Here is a 23,972-nt window from a genome sequence, read left to right as displayed (position 1 = left end):
AGTGTAAAATTATCTTTTTAATAAAAAGATTTCCCTAGCGGTGGTTTTACGAACTTCCGATGTGAGAAGTTAGCAGATGTGGAATTTCACGAGACCTTTCTTAAAAACCATTTCTTAAACGGAGCTAAAACCATTTTATGAAAAAAACTTTGTGCCCTGTGTGGAAAATATCGGTCGTGGAAATTATTTTATCCAGCAATATGTTTTCGAAATTACCCATATATTCACTGGAAAAAAGAGGGTGCGATTAACGTTTTTTCCTCGTAACTTTAACACTTTTTAGGTGTAAAAATATATCAACATTTTTTTATGTTAATTTTACACCATTTTAAGTGTAAAATTAACATGGAAAAGGGTAACTTTAACCCATAATACACTTAAAAAGCTTAATATTAACACCAATTTCGGATCAATAATGCAGGGTAAAATGAACATTTCCGAAATGTTATTTTAACTTTTTCGGATTTCTTTCAGTGTTATTACACAATTTCACCAAAATTTGACAGCTGCATTAATAGAAAAAGAAAACTAGTCTTTTTTCTTTACATTTTTAAGTCATTTTACTGATATATATATATTGTACAATATTTTCACATGATTTATATGCATTTTATTTTACATTAATTGTTTTTTAGAAATATCACGATATTGATAAATACTGGTTATATTTTACATATACATTATTTGGATATCATAAGCTTCTTGGGTATTAATTGATTCGCTAAGGTGCATTGGAAGTTGCTCTCATAGTAAACTTTCTACTTCTGCATAACCTTGTATGAGAAATATTTTCTTTCTATCGATAGCATTTACCGTTCTGATATCAACCCGATATTGGCCCGAAATTGCTCCTGGTGGAAATACCGAAGGATCAAATACAAAATCTTTGATATAGTATTCGACGCCCTAAAACAATAAAATTAAAATTAAACGATTAATTACGCAGAAAGAGTACAACCTTATTGGTGATCATCGTACCTTCTTTAATGGGCAACCCTCAATATTGGTATAGTTCGTTACAGAGCCCCAAAGGAGATTCATTAAAGGAGCAAATCTCTTTCCCTCAATGTATCCACATAAATCCTCTGTAATGTCAACCAGAAATTTGCGATACATACCATTTGAAAATTTATAGAAGAGAGTAAATCTGAAAATGGGATTTACATCGTAGTTTAAAATAAATGTGATCCTGTTGAAAGTTGTGGTACGATTTCTCAGTCTGACCGAACATTCGATTGTTGCGTAATCCTCAACTAAACTTAGGCACTCAACTCTCTTCACAGACATATTGTAAAAAGACTGCAATTAAAAATGATAAAATAGAAAAATTTATTTCAAAATGAACAATTTGACTATTTTTCACATTTTTAAAATACTCTTTGAAAGGTTAAGTGAAAAAAGAACACGCAGAGAAGAAAATCACTAAGTACAGTTCGCTTCGAAAACATTATTGAAATAAATCCATGATGAAAAGTTATCTTCTATATAAATACTTTGAAACTATTGTGCACAGTCAGTGACTGCTAAATCAAACTATTAAAAAGCGATTAAATGATCGCTTATCAGTGAATAAAATTTTTGTATAAAAAAAAATAATTTGTAAATGATAATTCCAATAATAATAATGAGAATGAAAAACTGAATGCAAAGCTAAACGAAAAATTTCCATTAATTATGATCTAATCCTCGTTGGACACGTTCCAATTGCTCTGATCAGTCATGGTTAATTTCCCAAGTGTTTCCGAGAGAAAACAGATTCGAAGATCATTTTCGAAAGCCAAGAAAGCAATTTTGCTTCTCGTTTTGTCCACATGGTGGCTATTGTATTTCTTGTTCGAATTTCGAAATATCTTGAGTATTAACATCGTTAATGGGTACAAACACAAGTAGATTTTGATTCTCCAATAGTGTCTTGGATAAAAGGTAAATGGAACTCTATTTCCACAAAAAAAACGTTTATGTTCGAAGAATTCAAATTTAATTTCGAATTTTCATACTAAATTTTCGAACGAGGTGGGGAAAATTTATCAAATATAACACTAAAAAGCTGGCAAAAGGAACAGGAATAGTAAGCTTCGTTGCTTTGTGTTTCCCTCACAACAAAGCGAAGACTGACACATTTTGACACTTGAGCACTTCGAAATTCGAACAGGATGTACCTCAGCCACATTGCGAAATCATAAAGAAGTAAAAAAAGTCTCTTTTTTTTGGCTTTTTAAATAGATTTTCAAATTTTTCAAGATCTACTTGTGAATGGTAAGAATATATGTCAGGGGTGATCAAGAAGCGATTGAAATCGAATAAATGTCAAAATAAGTTTGTCCAGATAGCGTTTTGACCATTAACGTACAAATTTCATTTGACGTTTGTTCAGTTTCAAAAGATTCTTGCCGTCAAAATATTCCTGTCCCATTAATGTTCAATCCATAAGCATTGAGTAATTCATTGAATAAGTTCTTAATGACTTTGCGCAAAGTTTTAGTATGGAAGTTCGAAATTCGAAACTTTCGAACATCAGTGACATTTTATGCAAAGAAAGCTCCTTTTCCCGAGACACTTTTGAAGAACAAACTTCGGCTGTGAGCATCATAATTTAGCATAGATTGCATATTAGCATCAACGTTCTTGAAGTGTAGTTTATCGTCTGTATCTTCTAGAACTAGAACTCTTTCAACAGGATGCCCATTGTTGTTCATTTTCATTGAATATTCAATAGTATCACTAAAAAAAAGCGAAGAAACATTGTTAGTACTTCACCACAGCTAAATAAGACTGAAGTAAACACAAAGTTCTGTCATATTTCTCGTAAGCAATTGCTCACACTGAATTTTCAACAAAGCAATTTCATCTCAAATCATATTCAAAATTTAACGTATTTAGTGTTAAAATCTTCCAAAAAGAACAAATATTTAGATAGAATTCATTTTTCATCAAATATTGGATTAAAAATCCATAATTTTAATCAATTTATTTTTAGTGTACAATTCTATCCTTAAAGTGTCCAAAATAGGAAACTGGACAAAATTATGAGCCTTTTCTCTATCTCTTGTTTTATTTGACAGAATTTTACGAGTAAATGGCGTCTACACACTAGTAAAAAATTATTTAAAAAATTCCATTTTTAAAAAATTCTGACGTTTCTGCCTACAAGGATAGGGGAAATTTTCCTTAAAAAGGCAGTTTTAAAAAAAATTTCTACTAATGTGTAGATGCCGGGCGTAAATGAAAGATCTCGCTAAGCGCTACGACGTTTTAGAACAGTTGAACGCCTTAGGACCAACGCTAAAGGCACTTCAGTCGAAAAATCAATGTTCAAAATACATAACCTCAATTATCTTAAATTCTGCTTAACCGATCTTGATGATTTCTTATGGCTTCTCCACATTATGAGAAATTTCTTGTAAAAATGCCTTTTTAAAGAAAATTTCCCCTAGGGTGAATTAAGCTAATTCAAAACCTGCTTCAAATGGAAATTTTTCGCTACTCCAAATGGAAACGCCACTTTTTTCATGATAAATACAGTACAATTATTATTTTTATGTATTTTCTATACCTCAGTTTCATTATTTAGTTAATTTTGCTCCAAATAAAGCGAAAATCCATTCACATTCACAAATTTTAATTTGTTAATTTCTCAGAAAAATTAAAAGTGTACCTTTTCACCATCGAATTTTTCATCGATCGACCATGTTTTCCAATGAAAAACACAATAAAGTGACTATTGTTTATTCGTTTTTTTTTTAACATTTTGTCATATTTCTGGCTAATTTTAGTTAAATTAAGTGCTAATCTTTATTATTAACGGTACGTGAAGTTTTCAAATTAACCCTCTAACGGGTAAGACCGCCTCCAGGTGGTCTTTACAAAAATCACATTTACAGCTACAATAAAGGTTTTATTTATTTAAAAGTGCTATAGTGCTCTTGAAGGTTTGAACTCATTTTGACTTTTCGTTTTGTTGCTATTCCCAGTTTTGTGTGACAGGTCAGAGAAAAAGCAACAAAAAATATTTATGCAAAAAACTCATTTCCAATTTCCATAAAAATACCGATTTAAAGTTATCTGACTAAAATAAATTTATTTTTTACTGAAAGATATGTCATTCTACTTTGTATATTTTATTTAAAAAAATTGAAAAAAGTAAAAATGTGAATTTTAGAAGCAAAAATAGTTTCAAATTTTTTTTTATATTTTCTCACCTAGCGCCTAAACTTAAAAAGATAATGAAGAATGGATGGTTTTTTCGACTTTATTGGATCATAATTATCCTAGAAAACATTGTTTTTGAAGTTTTTTTCGCATATTAAAGAAAACACCGTTAGAGGGTTAAATAATTACCTATTTCGTGAACAACAAGGGTTTCAAACCCCGGAAATATGATTTTTTGTAGAGATTTTCTTATTGTTTTAGATGGGAAAGGAGAAAAGACCAGGAATAAGAACAAATCCTGCACTCAAGAGCAACTCAACAAGGTTTTGGAAGCCTTTCTTCGCGGTTTCACTTACACTGTTTGTCTCCAATTAGAAACTTTCCCTTGTCTCCATTTGGATTAATTTGTTTCCAAAAGAAGCATTTTACGCTCGCGTATTTTTCTTGTATTTAAGAAGTTTTCAAATTATATCTAAAGAATTTTCACTAAACAGTAACATTCTAGAAGAGACAAGGAGCAAATTTATGTAATTCTCTTCAGAAAAAATATGAACTTAATGTGTTGAATCTTCTGTCAAAGTTAAAGCGTCTGGAAATGGTTTTGAATTAGGACATTTACCCTATCATTGTAGGCAGAAACATCAGAATTTAAAAAAAAAATGCAATTTTTGACGAAAATTGCTTCAAGTGTAGACACAGTAGACACCATTAGGCACAATTTAGATGATATATATATATATATTCATATCATATTATATTTTGTCCATACATCAGTTTTGCATAGCGTCACTTAAATCACCATTTATCGTAACTTGATTGATTGATTGATTGATTTGTTTATTATCATCTCTGTTTTTTGTCCCACCCCCCATGCGGCCATCGCCGTCTTAGCGTCGATTCCAACCTCCGGGATGAAAACGATGGAAAATCCCTTCATTGGTTGTATATTTTGAGACCATACATAAGCACGTAGGTCACACTAAATGGGAAAATGGGTATGCTCACAGAGAGAAGTTAAAGAAAACCTAGCCATAAAGGCTGTTTGGCTTCTTGCATAGCACATAAAAGTTTATTTAATGGTGTGGATTGATATGAATTGGAACGGTTAAAACACTTGTTTGTGGACACAGTATGAAACACTAAGCATACGTCGACTTCAGGGTTCCCTCGACGTCCTGAACGCTTGCAGCATAGATCCAGGACCTGACATTCTCCATTGAGAGCACAGGAAATCTCAATGCCATATTATTGACAATGAGTGGAGCCGAATAATTCACCGATCGCACAAATCCAGTAGATCTTGGTTGGGGCACCACACAAAGCACTCATTTTCATTTTTGCGATTTTGAGATCTATACATATTTGGAATCGGCGTAAATTTTGTTTATTAAACGCACTTGTGAAAAAGAAACTTTTATAAGCCCAATAAAAATTATTTTAAACAAGAATTATCGTAAGTGCCCTTAATTAACAAAAATTTATCAGAATTTGTCGGAACTTCCATTTTTGGTGAAGTTACGACAAATTTTCATACAAAATTTTCAATAATCAGCATTTGCCGTAACTTCTTTTGCTTACTTGCGTGGCTTGTAATTGCTTGTAATTGAAAACGCAGCAAAATTGCAATATTTCTCAATAAAACGTTTATAAACTCTTCCAAATATCGAAAGACAATGCGAATAGTGTAACATGAAATCATTTTAATTCGATATTTGTGAGAAAATAGTGAGAAAAAATCCCTGCCCATCTGTCATTAATTCAAAACAAAATAAGCGACGTGGCGAACAAAATTTATTCAATAAAACTTATGACATAAAAGCTTTTAGGGACAGGGATAACAGTATTATTGACTAATTTAGTCAAATAATGGCGCTTATTATCATTAGAACTATTCAAATTGATATAATGCATTTTAAAAAATTGTCGTAACTTCCAGAATCTCCATACATTGGAAGTTACAGCTTTATAAATGATGGAAGTTACGATAAAATATTATTGTGTTTCTTCTAACATATTTCTCAATATTGCAGCTTTTAAATAATTTTATAAAGATTTTCTCGAGTTAACTTACAGTTTATTAGTGCCACTTTCATTATTTTGACTCAAAAGTATCGCATTCGGGGCTCATTTTTAAGAAAAATAATATTGAACTGAAAATTTCGTCTCCTGAAAAGTTGTCAAAATGAAGTTACGACAAATGCTGATTTAACTGACGATAGATTATGCCATCTAGGGGAAAGTGCTCTCTCTTCGAATGTTCATGCCTTCGAATAATGTGAAATTCTTTAGTTTTTCATAAGAGATTTACACTAAATTATCAAGGAATTATCAACAATTGATAATAAGCCAAATAATATTTAATTTAAATGTGTAATGCCGGTTTCAGACTGGAGGATTAGCCTAGTTCCCGAAGGTCTCAAAAAACTAAATAACAAGCAATTTTATTGATTTTTCAGAACCTAATAAATCATTTGCCCTTATAATGCAATCCTAAACAACAATTTTCCAAAAAATCGTGCCTGATTAGGAATTAGAGGACTTAAGCCAGATGGCTAAGTATTAGGTCTGAAGCCCGTATAAGTCTCTTAGGAAAACTAAAAGAAAATTCGCATTATTCGAAGGTATGAACGTTCGAAGGAAGAGTACTTTCCCCTATCCTATTTTGTCGTTAAAAAATGATTTTTTATCCTAAAATTGATACAAAATTACTGAATAACATCTCTCAACATCTAACTCACGTTAGGAATTTCACCTGTATTAAACTGATCTAGGTTTATCTGTCCATTTTATCACATTAAACAATTTTTTCACAGACTTTTGATAAATGACTCCAAGAAGATTATTTAAAAATCCATAGAACCCTGAATTAAAGGATCAATCATTCTGATCAAAGCTGAAAAATCGCAAAAAAAAATTCACATATCGGATGGAGTTTGCAAATTTTAATGCCATTTCCTATCATTTGAACATTTTTTTTATGCCAAGCTCGCAATTTTCCCTTTGAGCAATTAAGAGTGATTCTCGATATGTTGCCCAGGGGGAGAGAATGGTGACAGAAAAAATGTAAAATGAGCCCGCAAAGAGACGGAAAAATGATTAAAAATTTCCCACATATAGACCGCACCATAAAAAAGGCAGCAAAATTTTTTTTTTTGATGGTAAATGGATGGTAAAAAAAAACGCGAATTGCATCAAATCCGATTGCATTGATGAATTTTCACTCTCATTCGAATGGGGAGGGTATTTATTGGATGTATAATGAAATTTTCCAATGCGGGGAATGAAGAGTTTTGGGGAGAAGACGTAAGAGGAAAATCAAATGTTGAAGAGTAAAATTTGGGAAATCATATGAGATGATATGTGAAGATAGTTGAGTTTATTTTGAAGTTGCTTATCTCCGAAAATTAACAATTATAGCTGTGAAGTGAAAGGAAAATTGGTAGAAGAGGACCCCTTTGGGGAAATTAGTCATGTGCTGGGGATATAATAAATTAGTTTAATTGTGATGAAAATCCATTTGCAGATTTTCCTCTATTGTCTCTCTAAAATCCATTTTGTGTCTTGCCAGACAACTTTGCCGGAAGATCATCTCGAGACATCATAATTTTCGGGGAAAATCTCCACCTGGGCGGAAGGAAAATCCTTCATGCATCGTCTGTGGGAAATTTTGTTGGATTGAGGAAAAGTGAGGAATCTCTTGTGTTTGAAGAACATAGTTACGTGGAAGAAAGGATGCATTTGGAATAGGTTCTTGCTGTCCCACAAGGCGTCTACATTGTTGTATTTTGGCACTGAAGAAAGGAAGGATTTTCGAGGACGAAGAAAACAAGTAAAAGGTAAAGACATTTTCAATGGATTATAAATTGGTGAAAATGCTCACTTGTCTTCCACCACAAGTGTCTGCAATGGAAATTCTGTGAGTGTGATGGGTGTCCTGAGGGACCTCATGTTGATTCACACAACCCTCCCCCCTACCCCCATAAATCCATCCTACATGGAAAATCCTCAAGAAAAGGGTGGTTTTTCACGAGGGTACGAGGGGCCTCCGCATGAGAAAATGTTTGTCTAATAAGATAGAATAAGCAACAATAGTTGAAAGACGAAGCTACTGAAGGAGACACAAACATTTCTCATACAAATTATAATTCCATTTTGTTGGATGGAAAATTTAATTTCCCAGACAATATCATTTCACAAAATTTTACAGTGAAAATCCTCTTCCCAAACCACATCCTCTTATTATCCTCAGAGGAATTTTGATGCAGAATGTCGAGTGAAAAATCAATTTCTCTTTCGTGGAAATCGCGAAAATCCCTCTGAAAATGAGACAATCGACAAGTGGATTTATCCCTCTCGATTTTCCTCTTTTTCGTCCTTTTCTCCTCATGCCCCAAAAAACGAGAAGAAAAGCTAAATCTTGTGGGGAATCGTCTTCTTGCTAAGAAGGTGGATAGAAGTCGTTAATAATTAGCAATGAGAGAGTAATTGTTTGTCATCGTTCTTCTTTGAAAAATGTGGAAGATGAGAAGAGCCAAGGGGTAGTCATTTTAGGAAAATAAATACATACTCCAAATGAAATGGAGTATCTCCGAAAGGAAAAGACTTTCGAAGATCGGGTTCGAAAGCCAGTAGAGACATTTTTATTTTTTGTTTCGAAATTACCTACATGATCATTTTTTGTTCGAATTTCGAACAGTTTCGAGCGTCGCTCTTCATCTTTTATGCTATTTTGAAAGCCCTACACTATCACTAAGTAAGTCCTTCAACAGCTTCTTACTCCGGTATCTTATAAATTTTCCCAACTTTGTATGAAAATTTAGTGCGAAAATTCGAAATGAAGTTTCAATTTTTCGAACATTAACGACTTCTATAATGATTCTTCTTCTATAATGATGCGATTGCCTTAAGAGCTTCAGCCACTACAGATTCTCTCAACTGACCTAAGAATAAGGTAAAGTGCAGTGTAGTCAGCCGGTTGCTCAACTCAGCCAGTGAGGTTATTTATTTAATTTACTTAGATTTATTACTTATAATATGTATGTTTTAAGCGGCCTAACATTATAAGGTCTATTACATGGAATTTTGAAACCTCGTATTTTACATTTCGTATTTTACATGTTCGTATTGCACATTTCGTATTGTGGAAACTTCGTATTCTAAGCTGTTTCGTATTTTACCATTTCATATTTTACATTTCGTCTTTCACACATTTTGTACAAAAATTGAACAAGTGTTACTATATGATACTTCCCAAAGCACAGAAAATTTCCCTCTGCCCCAACAGGCAATACTGATAATTAGAGCTCGAAGTTTGAATTTAAACTCATACCAGAAGCGCATCGTGCCCTGGACCTTGCAAAACTGCAATTATATTATTTTGTTGGTTGATATGCTTATGTGCAATGTATGGCAGACGAAATGTTCAATTTTTGTAAAAAAAAATGTATGAAAGACGAAATGTAGAATACGAAGTTTCCATATCCCATGCAATTCAGTGAAAATTTAATAGAAATTTACTAAAAAACGTTAAAAAATTGATTTAATAATTCCTTAATACAATTTGCAGAAGCTTTATCTTTATAAGTAATTTTTTTAAGGTTCTGCTTCCTTAAAATTCGTATTTAGAATCAAACTTGTGTTTGCAAAAATAAATAAACTAGAAAATTGGAGAAAGGTAGGGTAAGTGTGCCAAATTTCGGCATAGTTGCATATAAGCACCGAAGTCCTAAGTTTGAAATGCAATAATTTTAATTCATATTAATATTTTTTGTTACTTCCTTTTCGAGAAGGTTGTGTGGAACCTTGAAAACTAGTTTATCATCTTTGTTTTCTTTAAATCACTTACTAAAATATTGAAAAATTAATAAAAACATGGACATTGCTTTGGGTAGTATTTCGGCCACTTTGAGTGAAATTTCGGCCACCTTTTTTCTGACCACATTTTGTGACGCAACGGATAGAAAATTTCAAAACGTCAAACGGAACGAGTTTAATATTTAATTTAATACGTTTATATGACTCACAAACCCTGAGATCTTCCGTGTAATTTGTCCTAAACACCTGAAGAGTAGCATCTCAAAATCACGCGCGGATTCCCGTAGCAATTTGCCCTTCCTGAACTCTTCCAATGCCTTTTCCACATCATTTTTTTCATAGAAGCGATGGTTTTTTCTCTGGATATTGTAGAACTCAGAAATTTAAAAAAAAAACACACAAAATGAATAAGAAATTTAGGAAAGCAAAAGATGTTGCCGGAATAGGCAACACTACCTCATCGGAGAGACGCTCACAAAGTATATACTTTTTTACGCGAAATATAGGATCCATCTGGGAAATTTCACCCGAAATTTAAAGAATGATTCACTATTAACATAAACAGAAACAATCTTTAATGAAAACTAATCAATTTTCATGAAAAACACCGAAGGAAAACCTTTTGCGCTTCACCACAAATCAGAAGACTGCTAGAAACACTATCGATCTGTCACATTTTTTGTAAGACTCTTTCCGCACTGAGTTTTTACAACGCAATTTTAATTCAAATTATACCTAAAATTTAACGGTCTCTGTGTTAATACATCCTAAAATGAATAAATATTTAAAAGCAAAATGAATTCATTGACTATTCGAAGATCACATACATAATTTTAATTAATTTATTTCCATGGCCGAAATTACACTCAAAGTGGCCGAAATTAGAAGCTGGCCGAAATTTGGCACACTTCCCCTAATTAAAAAAAACATTGCAAAAGAATTGTACCACAAAGGAGTTACGTTCCCTTAGTGTTGGAGAATTAAATTGCTTAGCTTAAAAGATGAATGAAAAATAATGTGTTAAGATTTAACTAAGGAACTAAAGACTAACTATAAGGAAGCTTTAAACTAACTTTTTGCAAAAAAAAAAGTTATTTTTATTTTTTATAATCTTATGAAACGCTTGATATTTGAAGAATATGAAATACTTGAAAAATTCGCTTGATAAAAGTTTGGGAATTCATTGAATAACAAATTACTTCACAAAAACTTTAATTAAGTTTGATACGAAATGTTTAAGAATAATATTTTTGAGATAGAAAATTGAAAATTAGAATTATAGATCATTTGCATGACTGAACTTTGAGAATTATTTGGTGTTTTCGACCCATAAATAGATTACATTATAATCTTTTAGGTTAGATCATAGAAAATTATAAAATTACGTTTATTTTTGAATTATACGAAAAAAATGAGTGTTATGTTAAACTTGATAATTTCTTGTAATGAATTCACTTTCTCTTTTGAGGTTAAGTTAAACTTAACCTCTTAAACAATTAAAAGAACCTTGAAGTCAAAAAATTGAAACAAATTTTTCTTGAAGTTATTTAACATTTTGTAAAAATTAAATATCAACTAATATCTGCTTGAAATCGAATCGAACTAGTCAGGAATTCCAAGACCTTTCCAACGAACTAAAACTTGTCCCAGTCGGTTAAGAAAAATCGAGGTTACATTGAAAATATCTTTAAGAAAATTTTAGTTCCTAAATTAATAAACTTTATATGTGTTTTTGATAGACAGATAAAATTTGATGTCAAAATATTTTGACAACAAAATAAATTCGTAATTTTTTAAACATCAAATACTGTAGTGAATACCCCCTAACTGAAGGCACTTTCCTCCATCCCTATTTTGGAACAATGGAAAAATGAGAAGACGTGAAAGTTTGTCAAAGAAATTCACGAATAAATTATAATTGAAAAGACAAACAGAAGTGTTAGAGGAAGAACGGATACAGGATATTATCCAATTAAATTGCCAGGGAAAAGTGTAGCCAAGAAGGAAGTTCATTTAGCATAAATATATTCGGTGATGGCATTAAAAATCTCTCTATATTTTAATCATAACAATTAATTCAATCTGCCTTCAACGCACTCAGAAAAATCATCGTTATTCCCAGCAGATGGTACAAATGGAGCCGTTTCATCATTTTTATTATCGCAATTTAATAGCAAGAAAATTGTGCTGAGGGTGTGAGCAATGGAATCTCCACCCAACTCATCACTTTTGAATATTTCCCGCCCCCCTCTGGAAGGGATAAATAAAAGAGGTATGAGGGGGTGCCACTAAGCAAACAAGGAAAATCTCAGACAAGACAAATTTTATTGCTAAACTTTTCCTCGGACTCTTTGTATTTTTCTTTGCAGCACCGCGAAAAATGCTACGCTTTTTGATTATTTTTCATGGAAATTAAGAAAGAGGAATTAGCGTAGGGGGAGGCTTTGATGTTTCGCACATACGCTACCATCGGACACTTCGAATTTCTCCGGTATTACTTTATAACTTTCACTGATGGCTATATATTTTAGTAGCTAGTCTTAAATCACACCTTTCCTGAAAAAATTGGGAGTCTAATCCTTTTCCCCTAGTTTTAGGAAACAAAAATTAAAAACAGGTCCAAAACTGTAATTTTGCTGTGCAATATTTCATACGATTGTGCAGAATTAATATCACTTTTCTGAAAAACTACTATCACAGAGGGTAGAAGGGTTATTAGGAATCAGATTTAAGTAAAAATCTTTTAGGCTGAACAGGCACTTTTTGTGGGTGGAACAAAATTCACAAACTTGACTCAGATTCATCGATCGCACATAGAAGACATGGCTTCTCTCACATTTTCCAAGAAACTTCATTTTAGATGCGATCCCTCATATTCACATCTATTGTAATCTACCGATTTGATCCACCACTAAAAAGGAAAACTTAAAAATCGTAAAGTTGATAAACAAGAAGTAATTTGACTCAAATAGGTTGCAGTTGAGTAATTATTAAGCAATTTTGGATTTCTTTGATATAAAAATATTTTTCAAGCTTGCACAAACTGAATGTGCAATGAAAGAATCACATCTGCAATAAGCTCATACAGTTTACAACTGCTTTTTGACAATCTTTGACATAACCTCACTATTGTGTTGTTTTGCATGACAAAGAAAAGAAATTGTCCGTAAGAAGATGTTTTGTGAAAATTTTAGCTTGTTCACCTGCTGAAGCTCAATATCTGTGCTAAATCCCGATTCCTGCAGCTGCAGGAACAGAGAAATCTTCAATGATGCGCATTCAAACGTTTTTGTGCATATCCGGCTCCGTGGAGGAATGGTGGAATCTTGTGTGGTATTCTCGCTTGCTGAGTTTTAGTCAATTTTTAGCTTTAAAAACTTATTGATTCGTGTAAATTTGGTGATATTTGGACTTTTCAAGAAAGTATTCATCAGATTTAACCGTTTCCGGAGTGAAATTCTCGTAGAATCAAGCAAAAAAATGGTTTTTAATGTCAATAAAACATCTCTCAGAAAAGTTCCAAAAAAGTGATATTAAAATGTTTTATTCCTTATAAAAATGGTTTAATCAAGTAGATTAGAGTTCCCTTTAAACAATGATGTGCAACTTTTAGTGTCCGGTGCAAAATTTACGGTGAAAATGGGGTGTTCAATGATGGCGTGAATCGTGTGCGATAATAGAAACTTGATTCATCTATCGGACAAATCGCCATTAAATTTTCATTTTCCTCTGGAGGAAAATCTAAGGATTTCCTGGGATTTTGTTTGGTGGGATTATGAACCTTATAAGTAAGACATTTTTTTGGCATAGTTGGAGAATCCATACGGTTTGCATGGTAGTCAGAAAAACTCACTGAACTTGAACATCATTTTTGTGTGCGAAAGTTCAAAGCCTCCCCCTACCATCATAGAAATGGAACATGGAATAAAAGGAGATTTATTAGCAATGCAAACACTCACAATTTTCCGCTCGAGTGAAGGCAAAAAAAAACGGAAAAAAGTTCTTGTACAACAGATGCTCAGAAAGGATTTTCTGTGTATAAATGGGAAAAAGAAGTACTTAATTTCCTTACAGCTTAAGATTTTATCGTTCTTTGCCTCCGTATCAGATTTTATAGCAAAGGATTATGAAAGAAACTTGTGTCATTTTTAAAATTAAAATCCTTATTGAAGAATGGTGAGAAGAATTTTGATCATAGGGGAATGGGACAATATTTCGGACATGTTGAAAAGAGGCAGCAATGTCCGGAATTTGATGTATAATATACTTAATACAAATTGAAATTACAGACATTACTTTAAGTAACATATTAAGCATAAGGTTATAGTGGTTCTGGTAAAAAATGTAATATCGTCCACTCTGTGTACAATATCGTAACAGGAAGCTTTCACCCTCCAAGCAAATAAAAAGCAAAGCTATCCAGTCTGCGCTTTTTCTTACGTCATTGTACAACATGAAAATTGAAAAATTAAAACTTTGTTAAATATTAAATCACAAAACAAGTGGACGATATTACAAACAAAACCTCTGTAGGGAACTGCCGACAAAAAGTCTATTCAGCACACAAAAAACGTACTACCCTAGGAAAATTTCATTTGTGATCTATAGAACCAATCAATCTGAACCCTAATTAAGACAAATTTCAATGAATATTTAATGAAATTATTAAATTAAAAAAAATTGGGGACAACCAAACAAGACTGAAAAGACTTAGCATTTCTCGTATAAAATCCTTTTCACGCCGAAATTTCAATAACTCAATATTCAATTTATACTAGAATTCAAACTTGGAATTCCGGAAAAAGAAAAATAGTAATAGGGGAAAGCGCGCTACGTTCGGACGATTTATGCTTCGCTCAAATCATTTGTTTTTTAATGTGTTATAAATGAATTTGGCCCATTATAATACAGCAGAGTCCCGCTATAGGCCATCGCTCTATAGTCCACAATTTATCGACCGTTGATTTCAAAACACTGATTTTAAGTTAGGTTATGTTTTTTAGTGCGCGACATGCAATGTTGTCATAATTATTTTAATATTTTTGGCAAACTTTATTGAGTAGTTGTGATAATTGTGATCCATAATGAAGAGAGCGAGGACAAGTACCACAATCGCAAAGAAAGTGGAAGCCGTTGAGCAATTTCAATACTAAAAGTCGTTTATAATTTAAAGAAAATGACATGGACTACAGTGCGGCCCAAGTGTCAAATCTGGAACCAAGTATGGCCTATAGCGGGGCTCTACTGTATTATATTTTAAAAGCTAGTCCAATGCCTTAAATTTTCAGAAAAGAGCTATGGGTGAAATCCATAAGGAACATGGAGAAAAACTTGAATTGTCCGAAGCTTGATTCGTCCGAAGGTAGCGCGCTTTCCCCTACTTAGGTAATAATCTAGTAATAATATGGTAAATATGCAATTAAAAAAAATACTTTGAAGCTATTTAATTAACCTTTTATCGAGTTTTAAAAGTGAGTTGTCCGATTCCTCATATTGTTGTTCGGAATTCCAAATTTTTCTGTGCATATAGCGTAAGTGTCCCAAATTTCGATCAGCTTGCAATTTTGGCCACTTCTCTTATTCCTCAAATTTCCATGAATTTTTAATTTTTGCCTATTCTGGAGATCATACAATGCAAAAGGTGTCCGATATTTTATGATTTTTTTGCTTACGCCCGTTAAAATTAAAGATCAAAAGATAAAAAGGAATAAACGATGGGGAACTTTGAAGTTTCACTCTGAGTTGATACCTTCTCACTGATGCTTCCCGAAGGGACATTGGTGTCCTACTTTTATCTTATAAGCACTACGTAAGGTGATGAAAACGTCATTTTAACGTCTTTAATGTTTCGTCAGTAGACTGACTAAAATTTTACTAGTTTGACAACAATCATAATGTATGTAATTTTATTGTCAGAATGGCAACGATACGCTGACCATTATTTAATAAAGCTTTTTACTTAGGACCATCAAAAAAATCAGGATTAAGACCCTTGAATATTGAGGTGCTAGTCTCCACAAAGTAATATTTCTCTTGCTTTACGTTTTTTTTGTTTTTTCTGAAATTTTAACACGCCTGTCAGCTAATGGGAATGCAATGGTCAGACCAACATTTAGATTTTTTCTTTAAGTCCTCTACACATTGGGCGCAATTTTTGTTACAAATAGCTTTTTTGAACACTGAGAAAGAAAAACAGGATGCGATTAACTTTTTTTCCTCATAACTTTAACACTTTTTAGGTGTAAAAATATATCAACATTTTTAATGTTAATTTTACACATTTTTAAGGGTAGAATTACCATGAAAAAGGGTAAATTTAACCCCCAATACACCTAAAAAGGGTAATATTTATACCGATTTTGGATCAATACTGCAGGGTAAAATTAACATTTCAAGAATGTTGTTTTAACTTTTTCGGATTTCTCTCAATGAAGGAAAATGCATGTAGTGCTGTAGGTTGAAACGTCAAATTTCTGTCAAAAATGCAATTTTTGATGAATATTGTTCACAATGTGTAGAGGCCTTTAGGAGAAGTGTTATCAAATTTTTAATTGATTAATTTTTAAGTTATCTTAGATAACTAAAACTAATGATGTAGATCTTACCTGTCACAATTTTTTGACAAGTTTGACGTTTAACTTGTCAAACAAAATATCGCTAATACCGCTTACGTACTGCTTAAAATCGGTAGTTGTCGGGAGCTATTCGTTTGGAAAGTCTGACGGTGAATTTTTACAGCTCGAACTCAAAAATAGAGCAGTATAGTCAAGTATGCTAATCTGGGCGCTTCGCTATCAGGATCGTTTATGACTAATCCACTTAAAATAATATTTTTATTTTTATTTCCGTAATATAGTCACTATACAGTAACATAATATAACTATTCAAGTTTGAGAAAAAGCAAAAATAATATTTTTATCCATTAAATAAGTGAGTGTAATCGACTCATTTCAATCTTGTACCAGCTGGGTTCTTCATTAAAAATTTTCTAGCAGTGATATTTTCTCTAATGACAGCTGATTGATTGAAAACATTTATTGTTTTTTCCTTGTGAAAAAAAGTATTTTAAATCCAAAGGTCTAATTAAAAGTGAATTAGCGAAAAGGCGACCCAGTTAGCGCATGCTGACCTATTTCAGTATTATCACTATTTTATAAATTTTCTTTAATATTTTTGATATTTTTTTTTATATTATGTTTCTGAATGAAACAGTGAATAATTCTATGGATTTAGAATAAGTAAAAAAGAATTTCATCAGTCCAAAAACAAGCGTTTAAGTAACACTCTTCAGAAAACGATCCAGTTACCCCACCTTTCTATATATAATTAGATTTTTTGAATTTGTTACCGTACTGGAGTTTAAACGGTAAAAGATATCAACTTTCAGTCTTCTGTAACCCCCCCCCCATAAGAAAACATTATTTAGACACGTTTTTTTCTCCTATTTTTCTTGATAATTCCCTTCATTCAGTTATATGACTCTTAACCCTTTAAGGACGATTGGGTCACCGGTGACCCAAAAATTAAATTTTTCTTACTTTCCTAATTTTTCCTTTAAAATATTTTTTCTGACCCCCAAGTTTAAACCTTATCGTCCTTAAAGGGTTAAGGGTCTCAGATATAACTAAATTATTACGTCAGACTTACTAACATTTACAACATGACATCTCCAAAGGATGAGCGTATTTCAATGGGCAGCTACTGTATTTACTACTATAATTTCTTCATTTTACTAATGAAATCTGATGAAATTAATAGATAAACTCTGACTACAATTAACGTGTATTTATGCTCGGATGGTTTTCCTCACCTTTCAGAGACATTGAGAGATTTTCCCTTTATCCCGAACCGCTTGATACCCTTTTCATAGAGAAATTCTAAGACGATTATCACCAAACATTCTCATCAACTCCTTCCCCTCATTTACACTCGAAAGATTTTGCTTTTCATAAATTTTTTCCTCGCATTTTTCACATCTCTCACATTTAATGCATTCACCATGGAAAATCCTCCTTGCCAAACCCCTAAAGGTCTACCATGGCAGGGTGGGAAAAGGATAAAATTTCAATCTGTGGCTGTATGTAATGGTAACAATTTGTAGTCACTTCTTTTGTGGCAGAAAATGGGGGGAGAGGGAGACTGGATGAGGTGTATTTGAGAATTCTCTGTGGTTCTGTAGATCCTCATCCGAATGGGTGTATTAACAATAAAATCAGACACATTTTGTTCCACATGCCACTCCACAATTCCTCTAGCATTGTCCTTCCTCCGGGCCCCTCTTGGCGCCAACCGACACTTCATAACTCGGGCGAAAGCATCAGGAAGTGTGTTTGCTGTGGGGTGGTTGGGTGGGCAAAATTGTCAGGGAGAGAGACACGTGAGGTTGGAAAATCATACCTCCACTTTATTTTGGACCCATGATATATCCTGCAGGGGATGAGGGAAAGTGTGACATTTGTGATGTTCATTGTGTGAAATTTGCTCGGAGCGATATCAAACACATCCTCGTTGTGGCTTCCAAATGAAGGCGCAATATATACGCGATTTTTCCTTCAAATGAACAAGAGATGAAAAACTTTTTTCACCACAAGTATCACTATCCTATTACTCAAAAAGAACTCTTGGTTTTCCATATGAAGGGGGAAGGTTACGCAGTTGAATTAAAATGAAAAAGCTGTCATAAGCTCAGACGAGGGCCTAGGGGTGGTTCTATGGGGGCACATCGGTGTATATTAGGTGAGATAACTCATAAACCTTACGTAAAGCTTTGTCAAGATTATATCTAGAAAATCCTGATCACAAAAAACCGATTTAACCCATTCCTTACCATGGTATTATACATCATACGCAAATTGAGTGATTTTTGATGATTTATTTCTGGGCAATTTTTATCCGAATTGCTGTCGGAAATGAATTTTTAGTAACGTTAGTTATTCAATTACTTGAGAAAAATAGTTCGACAGAATTGAAAATACATTTTGTTATTATTTTCTCGCTACGCGGAAGGTCCTGCAAAATTTTTGCTCAAAATGGCGGACGGAAAATACGACATCCAGTCGAATTTCTTAAAATTGGCCTCTTTCCTCTTTCCTGATTTGAATTCTAGTTGCCAATTGGTGTTCTTGGATAGTCACTCTATCTAAAGCAATAGAGTTTGTAATGAATTACCCACCCGGCAAATTCTGCAGAATTCTGCAGAAATTCGTCAGATTTGAATTACTAACTGCCGAAAAATCAGCAGAATTTCTGCAGAATTTTGTTCTAAGGTGGATCCGATCGTTGTATGAAAATTCTGCAGAATTTTCTGCAGAATTTCTATAGAAAATTTTAAAATTATCGGCAGAATTTCTTTAGAGTATTTAGATGATTTCTAAATTTCTTCTACCCTTTCTAATGTTTCTAAACATTATTTTAACTACATAAAAATATGTATTTCAATTTATTTAAAATTCAATTTTTATTCAACAATTTTACGTGAATACTTTCTTTTTTTACAATATTATTATAATGTTATAATACAATATTATTAAATCAACCATAATAGAAAATACGAAGGGGAAGGAAATGGTTAGAAAACACGAAAGAAATTCGCGATGCTCACGAAGTCGCACGACTATCCCGAAGCCACACGAAGTATCCAATTGAATGACCAGAAACGTTAAAATTTCAAAAGTGCAGAATTGCAGATCGAAGTTTTGCTGGGTAATGCACAAAATTTAAATTCAGTGACCGTTAATAAGTGTGTTTGACAGAGGCTCCCCGCGCCACCATAATAGATAATTTCTTTTTTTTTCATCATCTACTAATCTGTAGGAAACTAATCCCAAAATATGAACATTCTATCTTAAATATTTCTAGTACATTGACTGAATGGTTTAATCTCTGATCTCTTTCCTAAATCTTTGATTACAAAAATAGGCGTGGCCTAAAGGTTTTCCTGGCCGTTCCTTAAACATTATAGCTTAAAAATAATGTAATAATTATAAAACTTTTCACTTCAAAACAGAGGTTTATACGATTAAACGACATCTTTTCTTTAAAAAAAACTTCTTTTTTGCATAAACAATATGAACGCTAATAGGTGTTCCTTTCACCCTAAAATGTATAAAATACTGCGATGTTGGCCAAAATCCCGAAAATCAAAATCTAGAAAGCCAAAATCGCGAATGGTAAAAATCCTAAAAGAGACGAAATAATACGGAGGAGTATCTGTGGAATAATTTGCCAGAACACAGAAAATTTCCCTTTGCCTCCTGTATGACACTTCTAAGAATTCGAGATTTTGGCTTTCGGGATTGAGACTTCGGAATTTTGACCTTCAGGTTTTTTACTTTCGGGAATTTGACTTTCAAGATATTGACTTTCAGGATTTTTGATTTTGGATTTTTCGAGATTTTGGATTCTTAGGAATTTTGGATTTTTCGGGATTTTAACTTTCGGAATTTTGATTTTAGGATTTTTTAATTTTATGTGATTTTGTATTTCTAGTAATTTTGGCTTTCGAGATTTTGGCTTCCGGAAATTTGGTAGTCGTGATTTGACTTTTAGGTTATTGAATTATTCGGGATCTTGTTTTTTTCGGGATTTTAACTTTCGGGATTTTGATTTTTAGGATTTGTTGATTTTTCAGAATTTTGTATTTCTAGTAATTTTGGTTTTCGAGATTTTGGCTTCCGAAACATTGGTAGTCGGGATTTTAACTTTCAGGATTTTGATTTTTAGGATTTTCGATTTTTCAGGATTTTGTATTTCTAGTAATTTTAGCTTTCGGGATTTTAGCTTCCGGAACTTTGGTAGTCGGGATTTTAACTTTTAGGTTATTGAATTTTTCGGGATCTTGGTTTTTTCGAGATTTTAACTTTCGGAATTTTGATTTTTATAATTTTTTGATTTTTCAGAATTTTGTATTTCTAGTAATTTTGGCTTTCGGGATTTGGCTTCCAGAACTTTGGTAGTCGGGATTTTAACTTTTAGGTTTTTGAGATTTTCCGGGATCTTGGTTTTTTCGGGATTTTGATATTTATGATTTTTCAGAATTTTGTATTTCTAGTAATTTTGGCTTTCGGGATTTTGGCTTCCGGAACTTTGGTAGTCGGGATTTTAACTTTTAGGTTTTTGAATTTTTCGGGATCTTGGTTTTTCTGGATTTTAACTTTCGGGATTTTGACTTTCAGGATGTGGATTTTTCACGATTTTGTATTTTTAGTAATTTTGGCTTTCGGGATCTTGGCTTCTGGGATTTTGATGTCCGGCATTTTAACTTTCGAGATTTCGGCTTTCGTGATTTTGGTGGCCGGGATTTTAACTTTTATATTTTTGATTTTTCGGGATTTTGTTTTCAGGATTTTGACTTTTGGGATTTTGTATTTTTGTAATTTTGGTTTTCGGAATTTTGGCTTCCGGGATTTTGGTGTCCGGGATTTTAAGTTTTAAGATTTTGGATATTTCGGGATTTTGTACTTGGCTTCCGGGATTTGTGATGTTCAGGATTTTAACTTTTAGGATTTTGAATTTTTATTCAATTTAGTTCAGTCCAATTTCAAATCTGAAAGAGTGCGATAGACTTATGCACATATTTTGAGGAAGAAAGAGAAGTGAATTTTGATTTCATGAAATTATACCGAGTTAAAAGGTGTTCTGAAGGCATTATGAACAAGTTAGCGTCCATAGTAAACCGCCATGGCCCCAAAAACTATGCAAAAATGATGATTCCAGAAAAGGGATTGATGCTTAATAAAATTAGAAAGATCAGGCAACTAAAATATTCTTGCTAGATCGAATAACATTCCCCCTTAATTTTCCGCACTGCCACTGCAAAAATTCATAAAAAGCACTGGGATATCGTTTTTAATTTTCCGTGGTGTAAGATTATTTGCAAAAATCAAATTTGCTCCAGTTCTTGAAATTAAATCAGCAAACTGCATCGTGAATCTGCAGAATGATGGTCTGGGAGCTTCCCCCGGACCTCATAAAATCCCCCCTCACACCAGCATTGTCCGAATGAGCCAGGGAGAGATACTTTGGTAACATGGAAATGGGAGTAAAATTTAAATAATGCCATTGTCATCGTTGTCGCTTGTCGTCAAAAACTTTTCGGTTTTATTATGTATTTTATAATTAAGTTGTCCATCACCATCTTTTCGTCCTGATGAGCTATCCGACGGTATGGATATTAAATATCTGAATGATCTGAATTTAAAGGGATATTCACTCAGACTGATACCTCATCCCTTTTCCTCTGGGATTTAATGGAAAACTTTTCTGCATTGAGATTAAGTCGAGATGAATTGAAATTATCTCGCCAATTTGTAAGGACTTTGCTTCAATACCTTTTTACAGCAGTTAGTCCTGGAGACTGAAGATTAACCAAATCAATCAAATTTATTTTCTTTCAGATGTCCGAGGAGATTTCGTCGCAAACTTTGCCTCCGAAAACCCGCATGAATCCTCAGGATTTTCGCAATCAGGACCTCGTGAGTCGATTGCTGGCAGCAACTCCTCCCTATCTCTATTCAGCCCCTATGGCTCCTCACAATTTCTTCTTCAGCGAAATGCTGCGTTCCCTGGTTCAGGCAAAGAACAATGAAGCCAACAATCGTCTGCAGCAGGCTACAGCTGCTAGTCACATGCCACCAACCCACCATCCTCATCACGTGGGCAGGAGACCACGGAAACGCTCCTGGAGTCACCACAGAATCCCTTTTGAGCATCAACTCGTGACTCCTCCGAAAGATTTCGAAGAGAAAGCAGATAAACCCCTAGAACTGACTACAGGAAAATCCTCAAAACGTGAGGATTCTCCCATCTCTGAAAAGGTGCCACGATTCGAAGACACAGAATCAAGGAACGGAGCCGAGAAAGTTCAGTCGCCCATTGAGGCATCCAGTCCACCACCTGTGGATCAACCCCCAGCGACCCTGACTTCTCCGACAGATCTAGTGCTCCCTCCACCTCCCCCCGTCTGGTATCCCTCACTCTATCCGCCCTACGGAATTGATCCTCTGCACTTCTTCATTGACCTCCGTGTCTCTGGACACATTCGCAGCAAAGAAAATTCCTCACCATCCTCTTCGGGCTTCCGACCTGACAACAACAATTCCCAATTCTTCGATCTCGAATCCAAGAATCGCCATGGATCGGCTTTCAGTATTCCCACGCCCAGGGAGGGTGCCATCAAGTCTCCCGGAGCCGTCAATCTTTCAACAACGGCCCAGGAAACCGATGAGAAGGACAATCTGTCCAAGAACACCAATTATGTGATGCAGAACCTTCCTCGGATCTACACACACTTGAATGCTCACCACAAGTTCGTGGATGACCAGGAAAATCAGCGTCAAGATTCAGGGGGCGAAGGGGATGTTAGTGGCTCAGAGAGTGACTTCAAGCGTCCCCTCGATGAAGATGTCATTGCAGTAGATGACAATGATAACTGAATCTACTGGACAACTAATATCAATTAGACTTCTCAAGAATATCGGTGTATTTATGCAATTCTCTGTCGAATTTCAAAAATAAAAATGCTTCTATCTCGCTAAGATTTTTTAAAGTTGTTTTAATAAAATACGAGGAAAATATCATCTAGTGAACAGCAATTGATATACTGTTGTCAGTAGTTAGTCTTTTTAGTTGATCTTTGGTTGTCTTTGTTTTTCCTTCTCAACGTTTAGAAGATTGTTGTCAACAGTTGTTTCTTGGTTGTAGTTTTTGTATTACTTAATCAACATTTGATAAATTGTTATCAATAGTTAATCTTTAGCAGTAATCTCTGTATTTTGTAACCAACATTTGGTAGATTATTAACGGCAATTGATCGTTGGCTAGTCTTTATATTTCGTAATCAACATTTGGTAGATTGTTATCAACAGATGATCTTTGGTCGTAGTCCCTGTATTTCGTCACCGACATTTTGTAGATTGTTATAACCGGTTGATCTTTGGTTGTAGTCCTTGTATTTCGTATTCAACGTTTGAAAGATAGTTAACACTAATTGATCTTTCGTTGTAGTTTTT

The 23,972-nt window shown here is 33.6% G+C and overlaps 2 protein-coding genes across 3 annotated transcripts in view; one reads left to right on the top strand and one right to left on the bottom strand.

Moving 5' to 3' along the window:
* LOC129799321 (uncharacterized) overlaps positions 1–23,562 on the top strand; it is a 29,477-nt gene extending 5,915 nt beyond the window's left edge. For both annotated transcript variants that reach the window (XM_055843122.1, XM_055843123.1), the window contains exons 2-3: positions 7,718–7,985; positions 22,359–23,562. In XM_055843122.1, coding sequence (XP_055699097.1) covers positions 22,359–23,396 — 1,038 coding nt within the window. In that variant the 5' untranslated portion in view covers positions 7,718–7,985 and the 3' untranslated portion in view covers positions 23,397–23,562. The remainder of the gene's footprint in view (positions 1–7,717; positions 7,986–22,358) is intronic.
* Positions 706–1,293, bottom strand: LOC129799323 (uncharacterized). Its single transcript, XM_055843130.1, has 2 exons — positions 979–1,293; positions 706–906 (listed from the first exon to the last, which is right to left on the bottom strand). Exons 1-2 carry the CDS (start codon positions 1,285–1,287, stop codon positions 745–747), a joined length of 471 nt encoding a protein of 156 aa, XP_055699105.1. The 5' UTR covers positions 1,288–1,293; the 3' UTR covers positions 706–744.
* Positions 23,563–23,972: the final 410 nt, after the last annotated feature.

The sequence above is a fragment of the Phlebotomus papatasi genome, chromosome 1 (assembly GCF_024763615.1).
Source record: "Phlebotomus papatasi isolate M1 chromosome 1, Ppap_2.1, whole genome shotgun sequence".
NCBI lineage: Eukaryota > Metazoa > Arthropoda > Insecta > Diptera > Psychodidae > Phlebotomus > Phlebotomus papatasi.
This window is presented reverse-complemented; position numbering and strand designations above follow the sequence as displayed.

What these genes read in the sequence shown, in the direction of transcription:
- LOC129799323 (XM_055843130.1), bottom strand. Translation starts at nt 1,287, where the DNA reads ATGTCTGTGAAGAGAGTTGAGTGCCTAAGTTTAGTTGAGGATTACGCA. An exon ending in AGGGTTGCCCATTAAAGAAG is followed by an intron (nt 907 to 978) that starts GTACGATGATCA and finishes TTATTGTTTTAG; the next exon opens with GGCGTCGAATACTATATCAA.